Source organism: Elephantulus edwardii, unplaced genomic scaffold, assembly GCF_000299155.1.
Source record: "Elephantulus edwardii isolate Elephantulus edwardi_28Jun2011 unplaced genomic scaffold, EleEdw1.0 scaffold00002, whole genome shotgun sequence".
In the NCBI taxonomy this organism is placed as follows: domain Eukaryota; kingdom Metazoa; phylum Chordata; class Mammalia; order Macroscelidea; family Macroscelididae; genus Elephantulus; species Elephantulus edwardii.
The window spans coordinates 9,626,473-9,640,623 of NW_006399752.1; the positions used below are offsets into that span (position 1 = coordinate 9,626,473).

At 38.6% G+C, this 14,151-nt stretch overlaps 1 protein-coding gene across 1 annotated transcript in view; it reads left to right on the forward strand.

Moving 5' to 3' along the window:
* Positions 1–2,269: 2,269 nt before the first annotated feature.
* The window catches only part of TBC1D32 (TBC1 domain family, member 32), a 319,433-nt gene continuing 307,551 nt past the window's right edge, over positions 2,270–14,151 (forward strand). Inside the window, exons 1-2 of the mRNA XM_006878990.1 lie at positions 2,270–2,424; positions 9,756–9,917. Coding sequence (XP_006879052.1) covers positions 2,270–2,424; positions 9,756–9,917 — 317 coding nt within the window. The remainder of the gene's footprint in view (positions 2,425–9,755; positions 9,918–14,151) is intronic.

The following is a 14,151-nucleotide window of genomic DNA, read 5'->3' on the forward strand; positions in this document are numbered from 1 at the left end:
GCTTTGTCTGAAATACTTTGGACATGTTGTAAGGAGGGAGAGGTCCTTGGAGAGGGACATCATGCTTGGAAGGGTGGAGGGACGATGCAGAAGGGGAAGACCCTCTATGAGGTGGATTGATTCAGTGACTGGGGTTATCGGGATGGGTGTGTCAGAGGCAGTGAGATTGGCACAGGATAAAGCAGGGTTTAGGGCTGTTGTACATAGCATCGCTATGAGTCGCAAGTGACTCAATGGCACATAACAACAACAAAAACAATAGAGATGAGACCACACACAATTCTCAGTGGTGGTATAGACTCTAGAATGTTACACTGGTGACTAAATTACGACACATCTCTAGTGGTTCAAAGCCATCAGTATTTTTGAAAGAGAAACGGGAAGTTTCTTCCCATTACAGTTTACAAACTTTTAAACTCAATGAATGAATGCTATGAATTGGAGTTTACTAGACAGTTTTGAATTTGAGTTTCTCAAAGTTAAAGGAAAAGAACACTTAAGTTTGGGTCCCAAATATTTTGCCATGTTCTTTTTAGTTTTCCAAGTGAATGACCATCATCACCAGGGAAGACTGAGTTTTAAGGCACAGTGCCTCTCCTTCACAATACATTCAAGTTGTATACAAAATGTTTTAATTTTTTTATATCAGAAGTGTATATAATGAATATACAGATATAGCACATATTAGTCTTTAGTCATTAAGTAAATCAATAAATATTTTTATTTGGTTTTCACAATTACTTGCTATATACATCAGAAAGTTTGACAATGATTAAAGATGACAGAGGAAGAATCAATGCCTTTGAGTTGTGGTGCTGGAGAAGAGTATTGAACATGCTGTGGATCACCAAGAGAACAAACAAGTTTGTCTTGAAGAGGGTGAAACCAAGTTTCTGTTTAGGGTTAAGGATTTTGAAGCTCCATCTTACATAGTTTATGAATGTGGCCAGGACAGAAAAGTCCTTGGAGAGGGACATCATGCTTGAAGGGTGGAAGGACAGCATAGGAGAGGAAGAGCCCGGATGAGATGGATTGATATAGTAACTGGGTCAGTAGGGGTTGGTGTGTTGAAGTCAGGGGCTCTGGTTCAGGATAAGGCAGGGTTCAGAGGTGTTATACATAAGGTGCTATGAATCGCAGGTAACTCTAAGGCACATAACAACAATAACAACATTTACTTATATAAAAATAAAATTGTCTTCGAATAGGAACTCATAGTTGACCCTGCAGCAGGTTTTTTGATGCTGTAAATCAAATGAGAGGAAATTGTCCTTTCCCCCCCCTGCGGACAAAAATGTATAAATTTGCTCTTAATATTAAATATTGTGGAGAGATTTTAAAAATCAGCCTCATGAGAGATTTTAAAAATCAGCCTCATGTAAGAGAGTAAAACAGCTCCATATGTATTTGGTTAAAAGCATTATGTAAACAGATTACTAGTTCTCATGTAGTGCCTGGGTAAATTCAAATTCCTAACCTTTTAGGAAGTAACCCAGTGCCCAATTATTTGTGTCTTCAGTACTGGTACCATAAGCATATATAGACTTGTACCTATGAAAATATCTGCTGTTCTCCTGTAATTCTATCAATATATGTCCTTGAATATGCCAAAATCTTACACTCTTCTGCTTTTTTCAGTTGTTTTATCTTTTCTTTATTCTCTATATTTGCACTTACCTGGAACATTTCTGGAATGACATTTAGGTATCAGAAGTACTAATAAGTCCAAAGAGGAAACCAGCATTGAAATATTTCACTATTAATCACTTTGGAACGAAAACTTTACAGGCTACTTTGTTTCACTCACTTCCATTATGTTTCGTTCGTTGTATCCTTTGCCTCTTTTTTCTTTTGAACACCAACACACAACGCGCTAATCTTCGAAATGTAATAGTGTGATTATCGCGCTCATATCGGAAGCCACGCCCACAGGTTTACGACAGGCGTAGTTCTGCCGTCAGGCTTTCCCACCAGCTGTTTTCTAAATCTTTTCCTTTTTTTTGCCGTTAGATTGGGTAGAGTTCACTTTCTATCATGGGCTGACAACCAGGAGTCCTAAAGACTAGGACTCACAGGTCTCTTTCACTCAAATGTGACTCGTTTCCAAGAAGGAAGTCTGGGCAGCTGAGGACACGCCCCCAAGCCCGCGCCGTGGTTTCCTAGGGAACGATGCGCCGTGCAGGGCCGGGCTGTGTGCGCGTGCGCAGAGCTTGCCCTTTGCTGGAACCTGGAGGAATGGCTGTGTGTGTGTGTGTGATTGAGACCGATGATGGCCCATTTCTCCCGCGAAGACGAGGCGATGCTGCAGGCGATGCTGAGGCAGTTGTTCCAGAGTGTGAAAGAGAAGATCAAGGGTGCTCCTTCCCTGGAGTGCGCCGAGGAGATCCTGTTACATCTGGAGGAAACTGATGAGAATTTTCACAAGTAAAATTACTTTTGATGTCTTAAGCAAACAAACCAACTGACCCAGGAAAGATCAAATGTAGTTATAGAAACCAACATTTTTGTGATTATTATTAATATGGTGCTCACGTTAGAGATTCTTCCCCGCCCTTTTATTTACCGAAATACTGAATTTGCCATTTTTTTTCTGCACTAATGTTTATCAACGTTTATTTGTTTTCCCTGCTGCACTCGATATATTGCTGATTCTCTGTTTTCCCTGGTCGACTGTAATTTCTAACAATAGGCTCTCAAGATCTTTTTTCCTTTACTTTAAATCCGATTATTTGGGCTGGGGTAATTATCAACTCTGAGTCCTGTAGGGAAGATCGAAAGGAAAAGGGGATTAACTTCCTCGGAAATAGCTTGAGTTCTTTTAAGAGATAAAGCACAGACTCCAGTGTTGTAACATATGTTGCAAATATACGCTCCTTAGAAGAGCCTATTCTTGGGGGAGTAGAAAATGGAAGTTTAACCAGGGTGATAGGTCATTTAAAGTAGGTGCTACTATAGATTCCTACGATTTCATTTTGATTTGTTTCCCACAGTTTAAATGAACCTTCTCAGTTTAATAATGATTCATGATTATTGGTAGTTCTTGTTGGATACTGACGGATCGGAACCATAGAAAGGACTCATAGTTGACTTTCCAGAGGGCTTTTAGAGGCAGTGAATTGCCCGGGGGCGAGTGTCCTTCTTTCTCCCTTGTAGCTTCTGATAGATTACAACCACGCCGCACATCTGGGTTGTCACCACACTTCCTTTTCACTAAGCCGCCATAGCGCCGTATTTACATTTTTATTAAATTATGCATTATTATTTTATTAAATTATTATTAGGATGACATTTCCTGTTTTGGAGGGTGGATTGGGGGTGTTTTGTTTACCAATTTCTTGATAATGCCTTGAAATTCTACTTGTGGAACTTGGGGAAATTCGTATGGATTTCTTATAGGAATTGGAAAAATCTTTAAAGTTTGTAATTGCAGCTGTTTTAGGGGTTAGTTTATCGTTTTTATCTGTTTCTCAAGGAATTTTTAAAGTTAGACATGAATTCTTATTAATACAGATTATCTGATTTCTCTCATTTCTGGTTCTGCCTATGATTTCTAGTTCCATGATTTTCCTTATTTCCTCATTGTATCAAGAATTAATAGCTGTTATTGAATGATGGTGTTCTTCATTTTGGAGGTACCGGAGACCAGGGTTTTTTTGTGTTTTTATAAAAGATAAAATTCTTTACTGGTTTACTTGCAAAGTTTGTATATATTGTTTTCACACCAGATCTTTCCCATTTTCTTAACTTACCCCGTCCTCCAGCCATCAAATTGTGCGACCTTATGATTCCCTACTCCTTTCATCCTCCCCTCTGGCCCCCCTTAGGTCCTCATGTATATTTTACTAGTTACCTATACCTACAATAATGGTATACAGTTTTTTCCTTTTGGGACTGAGTTAGTTCACTTAGCATAATGCAGAGACCAAGTTTTATTGTTTAGTTACCACATTCAAGTAAAATCTTGCTGAAGATTATTGAAATATGGCTAGAGCAGTGCATGGACAGAGAACTGCCAAAAATTCAAACTGGATTTTTAAGAAGTTGTAGAACCAGAGATAATAATTTCTAATGTCAGATGGATCTTGACAGAAAGCAGAGAATGTCTTCCTCAGTTGTCATCATGATTATCTGCTAGAACTTTATTAACCATGACAAGACGTTCTCTAACTTTTACAGTCAAGGAAGGACTGTGCCTATAGATTTAAGGAAGATAGTAAGCTGAACAGAGAATATGACTTACTCATTGGTGGAAAAACCTTAGCTGAAGGCCCCAGTGGTGAAGGAGCTGAAAGCCTTGTATTGACTGGTGTTGACATAGCCCTAAACTATCACTTCTAGGGAGCACAAGAAGTGACAGCAAGGATTACATGAAATTAATTGAAGGAAGCCTTGAAGACTAGAGACCAGAATAAAACCTTTCATAACAGGAGCTGCAGAACAAATTAAGTGTATCCTTGAGAGGAAGACCTCCAGCAAGATGGATTGACACAGTGAGTGTAGCGATTGTTTGAGCAAATCAGGAAGATGTTGCAGGATGGAGCAGGATTTATATCTGTTGTTCATCAGGTTGCTGCGACGTAGGTGACTTGATGGCACCTAACAGCAATATGACTTGAAGCTCAAAATCAAAGTAATGAAGATTCTCACCACTCGGCCAATTGACAGCATCATGATAAATGGAGAAGGGTTCAAGATTTTTAACAATTCCACAATCAACACTTTCACAAGCAGTCAGAAAATCAAAAGACGACTGAAGAGCAAGGATAGCATTCTAGAGACTAAGGTGCTACTGATCCAGGCCTTTGCAGTTACTCCATGGTCTTTGCTATGCATCAGAGAGATGGACAGTGACCAAGGATGACAGAAGAAGAATTGATACCTTTGAGTTGTGTTCCTGGAGAATGTATTGAACAGATTACCAAAATAACTGACATATCTGTCCTGGAGAGGGTGAAACCAAGTTGCTGCTCAGAGGCAAGGATTTTGAGATTTTGTCTCACATACTTTTATGCATATTGCCAGGAGGGACTACCTTTGATGAAGGATATCATACTTGCAAGGGTTGAGGGACAGCACAGGAGAGGAAGACCTCCAGAGGGATTGACACAGTAACTGGGGTAATGAGAATAATACCTATCTTCACCATTGTTGTTTGTTGTTGTTATGTGCCGTCGAGTCGCTTGCCACTCATAGCGACCCTATGTACAACAGCCCTAAACTCCACTCTGTCCTGTGCCAATCGCACTGACACTCCCATCCCAATTATCCCAGTCACTGAATCAGTCCACCTCATAGAGGGCCTTCCTCTCCTGTGCTGTCCCTCCACCCTCCCAAGCATGATGTCCTTCTCCAAGGACCTGTCTCTCCTCACAACATGCCCAAAGTATGTTAGATGGAGCCTCAGAATCCTTGCCTCCAAGGAGCCACCCGGTTTAACCCTTTCCGGGACAAATCTGTTTGTTTTCCTAGCAGTCCATTAGAGACAGTGATATTGACAGTGATAGAGCAGAGTTAGAGCTATTGTGTGTAGGATTGCTATAAATTGGGCAACTCAATGGCTCATAACAACAACCACCAGTTCTTTATTGGTGAAAGCAAGGAATCCAGATGGTATGGTTATTCAGTTTGACTACCGTGATAATAGTACAACCTCATATCTAATTTTCTTTATTGGTGGTTTAGAAATGAAGAAATGTTAACACATGTGAGTTCTTTAGATCCATCATCCTTCTTCTTATCTGGCTGTTGCTTTTCATCCAATACCACTATCCCTTAGAATAATGAGAATGATGTCATGTCAAGCTTGTTACTTATTTTGACCTTATTTTATATTTGACAGAAATAGTAAATAAAACAAAAGTGAGTAGGTTTTCTAAGAAGAAGATACATTTAAGCTTAGATGAAAAAAAATTTAATAATTTCAGAAATCTAAAGGCAGTTTGCTATGAATCGGGACTGATTCAATGACAGTGATCTTGGTTTTGTTTGGTTGTGTAAATGTTTAGCATTTGAGTGCTAACATAAGGCTGATAGTTTGAATATACCAGCAGCTTTGTGAAAGGGAAAAAAAAGCCGATGATATGCTCCCCCCACACCCCTCCCAAAGATGATAGCCTAAGAAACCCAATGAAGCAGTTCACCTTCATCCTTTAAATTGCAGTTGACTGGAAGAGAATTAGCTGTGACCTTATTTTTGTATTTGTTTTTTAATTTCTTTTTTAAAATAACTCAACCAAAAACCAGACAGAAACTATCAAGCCGGACAAAACAACAAACCAGCCAGACTTAAACTATAAATAGCTTGTACTAGTAAAAATAAAGACAATAAACTCTAAACATTAGCTGCACTAGCCTGGTATTTGTGTCTGGTTGATTGATGTTGTTGGGCGCAGTTGAACCCACTCTCACTCCTAGCGAGCCTGTGTACAACCGAACGGAAACCTGCTGTGTCCTGTCCTGTGCATCTTTGTTGGTTTTTTTTTTTTTTTTTTTTAGCATCTTTGCTGTAGTTGATAAAGTCCATTGGTGAATCACTGTGCCTATCGGTGAATCACTGTACCCATCTGTAATCAGTGTGCCCATCCATCTCCTTGAAAGTCTTCGTATTCTTTTCTGAGCTTGTACTTTCCCAAGCATGATATCTTTTCCCAAGCATGACCCCTCCTAATAACATGCACTGACGGCGTGAGACTAAGTCTCACCATCCTTGTTTCTAAGAATGCACTCTGGCTGCACTTCTTCCAGGATGGATTTGTTTCTTCTTTTGACTGCTCATAGTATATCCATTATTCTTCACCAGTATAACAATTCAAAGACATCAAGTCTCCTTTGTTAATTCAATTTGTTAATTCAAGAACCTTAAGTTAATGGAGAAGTAACAAATAACAAGAATGCAGAATATTTTCAGATCAGTGATTCTGAAAATGTGTGCCTGGGATTAGCAATATCAACATTAGCATCATCAGTAATTTGTTAGAAATGTGAATTATTATGTTCCTACCCTGTGATGCCAAGAGAACGAACAGGTATGTCTTGGAGAGGGTGCAGCCGGAGTGCTCTTTGGAGGCAAGAATTATGAGGCTTTGAGGGGCTATTCCTTAGAGAAGGACATGACGCTGGGAAAAGTGGAGGGTCAGAGAAAGAGAGAAAGACCCTCAACCAGGTAGATTGACAGGATGACTTCCACAGTGGACTCTTGTGTGTCAGGAAGTGTGAAGATAGCACAGAATAGAATGGGGTTCAGATCTTTTGTTCATAGTGTCACTATGAGTCGTACTTGACTTGATGACACCTAACAGCAACAACAACAACAACCCTGTCTCTTAGCTTTGGGAGCATAGTTCAGAGAGAGTTGCACTGCTAATCTAAAGGTTGTGCCTCTCTGGAGGTTTGACTACACTAAGACCTCAGAGTGAGAACTATGGCTTCCCTCTCCTGTGTGATTTACGGTCTTGGAACCCTATTAGAGGGTCACCTGTGATTTGGTTCCCACTTGATGCCTGTGAGAAAGAGACCATATCTCTACTAATTAAGAGAGCTTGGTGGCATTGTGGGCTACACGTTGGCTTGCTAACCAGAAGGTCTGTGCTTGGAATCTGTCATTTCACAGGAGAAAGATGGGGCAGTCTGCTTCTGTTAAGATTTACAGCATCAGAGGAAGGTCATGGTGAGTCTAAATCGTCTTTGTGGCATCATGTTTGTTTTTTGGTCTTCTATTCAGGGAGTGGGGTTGAACAATCTGTGTTTCAACATTCCCTACATAGGATTATAATTGGGTTTATGGTTTGGTAATTAATGATTTATAGGATGACCAAAACAAGTTCTTGCTAGTATTTAACAGTTAGGAAGATGTGAGAATTAGTGTGATAGCAGTGGGAAAGGAGACTCCTAGAGGAAGAAGTTTTAGAACTGTTGTTGTTTGGTGCCAGTGATTCGACTGTGACTAATAGCAACCCTGTGAATAACGGAGCGGAACCCTCATCTCTAATACACATGAGTCCGTTGTTAACAGTCACTGGGTCAGTCCTACATGTTGAGGTTACTCTTTTTTGCTGACCCTTCATCTTTCCAAGCAGGATGTCTTTTTTCAAGGACCAGCTCCTCCTAACAACATGCCCAAATCATTTAAGATGAAGATTCACTATCCTTGCTTTCAAGCACTTGTAAATAGATATGAGATGTAATAGAGAAGATTGTAATGAAAAATGTTTGGTTGAATATTGCTATTAACAGAAATACATAAGGAAAAAGATAGTCTGCGAGTGGATGATAGGTTTCATTTTCAGGTGATAGATTTGACTTTGGTTATGCTGACTTTGATATGGTGGAGGATCATAAAGTAACCTTGTGTAGCAGGCGTGAAGGCAGAGTTAAAGGAATCTGTTTGTGTTGAGTCTGAAGTGAAGCATTGAGTACAGAGAAGTTTGCCGAACTGCTTCTTTTCAATCTAGTAGTCCACAGTAAACACTCTTGGCACTAGCAGCCAGGAAATAAAAAACTTATTGTTTGGAAAGTCGGCTGTCAGAGAGATCTCCAGAGTACTGAAGAGCAATGATGTCACTCTTGAGACAAAGGTGCCCTTGATGCCGGCCATGGTCTTTGCAATCACTTGCTGTGTATCACAGAGCTCGACAGTGACTACGAACGATAGGAGAATTGATGTCTTTGAGCTGTGATGTTAGAGAAGAGTATTGAATAAACCATGGACTGCTAAGAAAATGAACAGATTATTCCTGGAGAGGGTTAAACCAGGCTGCTCCTTGGAGGCAAGGATTCTGAAGCTTCGTCTGACATACTTTGGATATGTTGTGTGGAGGTACCAGTCCTTGGAAAGGGACATCATGCTTGGGGGAGGTGGAGGGACAGTGCAGGAAAGGAAGACCCTCTATGAGGGGAATTGATTCAGTGACAGGGATAAATGGAGGTGGTTGTGTCAGAGACAATAAGATTGGCACAGGATAGAGCAGGATTTAGGGCTGTTGTACATGGCAGCCATGAGTCGCAGGTGATTTGATAGCACATAACACCACCACCAGTTTACATTTGCAAAATTTTAAGTTCCTCTCTGCATTTTCGTTAATCTTTCCAAACTTTGCTTTGCAGTAGGTGCGCTCATCTCCAAGTTACAGAATTAGATATACTGAGATTTGTCCCTGGGTCACACAACTAGTAATGGCAGAGCTGGAGCTGCAATGCACCCTCTTTGGACATGAATCTGTGCTTTTGCTGAATTACCATATGACTTTGTGCCGAGTTATCTCTGCCTCCTTTTTTCTACCTCTTTAAATTTTGTCTACTTATTTTTTTTTAATGAATATAAACCAGTTCAACAGTTTCTCCACTAGTGATAAGGATTAAGAATGGTGTCACTCTCCCCTTTCCTTTCTGAGTTCTTCCTCCCTCCTTAACATAAACTCCCTGCCCAGTAGAGGCCCTGTCTAATATTTTGAAATGACTCTTGCTAATTTGATCCCATAGAAATAGTTCTTCAGTGAATAAGGAGATCCTTCCCTCACCTCTTCCACCTTACTGCCTCCTCTTCTGGAGTAAATGTCAAAGTGTGGTGTTTTCCAAATGTTGCATTTGAAAACAAAAACAAATACATTAGCTTAAAGATTTGTGATGAATGATAAATTTAGTACTAGTTCAAGAGAAGAAATAGGAATTTATCACTGACTTTTCTATACTAATATTTTTCTTTATGTGCAATTAGTGACTTTATGATGGTGATCTTTATTTTTAACATCTTTTTTCAGCTATGAATTCGTGAAATATCTTCGACAATACATATGCAACACTTTAGGGTCTATGATTGAAGAAGAAATGGAAAAATGCACCTCTGATCAAAATCAGGGTGAAGAATCTGGCTATGACACAGTTGTACAGCATGTTACTAAAAGAACCCAAGAATCTAAAGAGTGAGTATGCCTACATTAATAATTTCAAGTAACTTTTGACACCAGGGATCATTGAAAATATCTCTAACTTATGCTGTCTAAGTGGTTCCATTATAATAGCTGGAATGACTCTCTAAAACTAAGTATCAGATTATACCTTTATTTTACAAAGAATGCTACTTTTACATCTCACTTAATAGTGAAGTTTGTGCTTTTCCCCTGTGGTCTGCCCATTATAAGGCCCATTATAAACCTTCTGCTCACTCTTTTACCTCATTTCTTGCCACCTTCTCTCTCTCTTCTCTGCTCTAGCCACCCTGAACTTGGACCTTCTCAAAAAGCCAAACTGGCCTTCGTGTTCCCATTACTTTCACTACCAGAAAGCTTTTTTGTGAAATATATGTGTGATTTGCCCTACACTTTTATTTGATCTTTTCCAAATTATTTTATAGGAAAGGATTTTCTTAACCTCCTTATGTAAAAGAGTAGTCTTTCCCTGTTGCTGTCTCATTCTTTTATTTGCTTTATTTATTTTTTTATTGGTCCTTACTGCTACAGATTAATAAAGCATAATGTATATACTGATTTTTTTTAAGCCATGTAGACATCAAATTTTTATATTTTTGCCTATTTCTACGCAAGAAAAATGCCTGAAATATTTTAGGTGTTTAATGGTATTTGTTGAATAAATAAATGAAAGCTTCTCCTATCAGTATAATCAGATTTATTTTACAGATATTTAAAGTAATTCTGGCTTTAGCACTACATCATTGTCTCTTTTGTTCCTTCTCATAAATGTACTCACCACACATTTAAGGAATGGCTACTATATGCTAGGTTCTGGGGCAGTAAAGATAAGAAGTCCTGATAGCATAAGTGTAACCAAGAGGTGACAGTATGAATGTATCTGGGGCTCCTCAGTAGAAAGATGGGCCATCTCCTCTCCCAGAGATTTGTGACCTTGGAAGCCTGATAGAGGGCCACTGTGAGTCAGCACTGACTTGAAGGCAGGGAATTTGGTTTTTGTTTTTGAAGAAATAAAAATGAACAGGGTATTTCCTACTCTCTAGTCATCAAGAGTGTAATAAGGTTCTTGACATTACATTGAAATAGAAACTTCTCTTACAATATAATAAATGGCTTGATACATGGGAAAGGGCACTTGGACATGCCAAGGAAGCATAATACACAGTAAATAGGTATGACAGAGAGACACCAAAAACCAAAAAAAGTTTGAGAAACTCAAACAAGACTTTCAGTGAGGTGGATTGACACAGTGACAGCAGCAGTGGGCTCACACAAAGCAGCCGTTGTGAAGTTGGGGAGGACTAGTTAAATAGAGTGATGTGGTGGCCCAAACCCAGTCACAATTGTCAAGATGGTTCCAGACCAAGAGCATTTTATCTTTGTTGTATCCAACAATATTGAGAAGCAAGGCATTTTTCTTTTTTTGTAACAGTTTAAAAGGTGGAAGATCTGCCAGTGAATCCATCCAGGGACTCTGTTGTGTTTTAGTTTATTGTTCTAGCTTATCTTAGAGCAAGGCAAGACACTTTTTTTCCCTGTAAAGGGCTACAGTATAAATATTATAGGCTTGTGAGCTGTTCTAGTACTAAAACAGCCATAGGAAATACTTAAACGAAAGAGCCTATATGTTTTCCATACAAGAGAAGAAATTTTAATGAAATGCAAGTGATAGGTCAGATTAGTCCTGGAGTCTTGCCATCATATGCATGCCAGATGTCTGACCTTTAATACTTTTACTGTGTTCTTCAGATATACATTGTTGTCTTCTTTCCCAGCCACACAGAAAGTAGTCATTGATAAAATTTCTGCTTAATTTTGATGTTTTAAAAACCATGTCTTTTGACTGAAGAAGTCATGAAGTTGAAAGTTGATTAGGTTAATGGAGACCTTGAATTGAAGCCAACTGGATGCTGTAGATAGACGGGTGTTGCTCTGCATTCTTGAGCAATGGAACAGAATAACAAAAAGTGGTTATTGAATATTTTCATAGTTTTTCAAGCTATTTAGGAAAACCAGACTAAAGTAGCAGTAATTATGAAAGGATATGTAGGGAAAGGTTGAACTCCAGTCATCAGAAAGACGGTTTTTATCTACGGAAAAATACAGAGTTAGAACTGGAATGTTTGTTTTGGGGTTTTCACATATAAGTTGGACTGCATGATTTTGAAAAATCTTTTACCTCATTTTAATTAACTTTTACCCTTTGGCATATCTTTGCACCACTCTGATTGGTGGTCAATTTTTTAAAATATTAAATGCAATAAACAGAAGACTGTAGAGGTGTGAAGGGCAGGATGAGCAAATGAAACAGCTTTCTAGGTTTTCCCTAAGCCATGTTTATTAATATAACTCCATTCTTATGGTTAGAAGCTCTACTCTTACATAGCAGACATTTTGGTATTGTTGTTACATGCCATCGACTTGCCTGCAAATCGTAGTGACCCTATGTACAACAGCCCTTGTACCCTGCTCTATCTTGTGCCAGTGTCACTGTCTCCAACACACCTACCCCTATTACCTCAGTCACTGAATTAATCCATTTCATTTGCTTCACTGTCTCTCCACCCTCCCAAGCATGACATCCTTCTCCAAGGATCAAGTCCCTCCTTGTAACATGTCTGAAGTATGTCAGACAAAGCTTCAGAATCCTTGCCTCTAAGGAGCAGCCTGGTTTAACCCTCTCTTGGATGAACCATTTTGTTTTCTTAGCAGTCCATGGTATATTCAGTACTCTTCTCCAGCACCACAGCTCAAAAGCATCAATTCTCCTTTTATCCTCCCTAGTCATTGTCCAACTCTCTGATGCACAGCCAGTGATTGCAAAGACCATGGCCTGTATCAGGTGCATCTTACCTAAGTTAAAAATTGCTTGCTGAAGGTAAATGGAACTATTTTGTGATACTAATAAATATTTTATCTTTATTTTTTTGTGAAACCTTTTCAATTTGAATACTATAAGTTTAGATTTGGTAATGATTCCAGCATATATTTTTTAATTTTATTTTATTTTATACTAGTTTATTTACAAAGTTTGAACACATGGTTTTTCCCACCGGATCTTTCCCATTTCTGTCACCACCTCCACCTGTCAAATTGTGCGACCCTGTGGTTAACCTCCCCTCGCATCTTCACCCATATGCCTCCTCCCTCCCCCCCTTGGATCTCATCCTCATTCTATTGAGCATATATTTTATAGTGATAAGTTCCATACATTTTTGATTAAGTATATTACGTATAATTGAAAGATTTCAAGTTCCTCATGCCATTCTTGTGAGAGGGACATCATGCTTCGGAAGGTAGAGGGTCAAGGAAATGGATTGACATTGTAACTGTAGCAGTGGGCTCACATGTGTCAGAGAAATGATGAGATAGGATAGGACAGGGTTCAGATCTGTTGTTCATAGGGTCACTATCAGTTGTATTTGCTTCAGTGGTACCTAACAACCATAGCAACAATGTTCCAATCATTTGCTTTGTTAATTTAGATATCTGGACTTGCATGCATGTGATTTTTCTAGGTGCTTTCAGCATTAAGCCCTTCTATATGTTGACCGTAATGCTTGTTCCTGTTGTAGCTTGAAAAATAGATGTTGGAGAATAGTACAGAGCTCATCTTGTTAGTATTAGAAAGATTGAGTGTATACCTGAACTTATTGTATTTTAAAGTGTTAAAATAGCTAATTTATTTTTACACAGTATATTTGTTTTTATTACATTGAGCAGAGTGTTTACCCTTGGTGACAACTCATTATTGTTTAAATAAATTCTTTATTACCTGAACAAAGTGAAAGTGTACAGTTGTTAATTTATTAGGCACAAGTTACTAACGTGTTATGTAAAATCCATGGAGATTAACTTTATTTCTTGATTTTGGAGAAAAAATAATGGCTTCATCTCCATCTGTCGGTAATATTAATATAATTCTTACTCATCTATTTCTAGCAGTTTTATTAAGCTTATTCTAAGAAGAGTATTAAAATATCTTATTAGTCAAATAATGGAGGTGTTTTAATGCTAAAAGCAGAGTTTTATGTGGTGCTGTTAGGAAATTACTCTTTATCTCTGAGTAAGCCAGTTCATTTTCGTGTTTTAGTTCAGCTGCGTGTAAAAATGAATACAATTATAATTACCTTGCAAAGATCTTAAGTGACTTAATGAATGTTTGTTTTCTACTGTGTGAACCATGGATGAGATTTTTTAAATTCAAAAGAGTATTGTTTTATTTTAT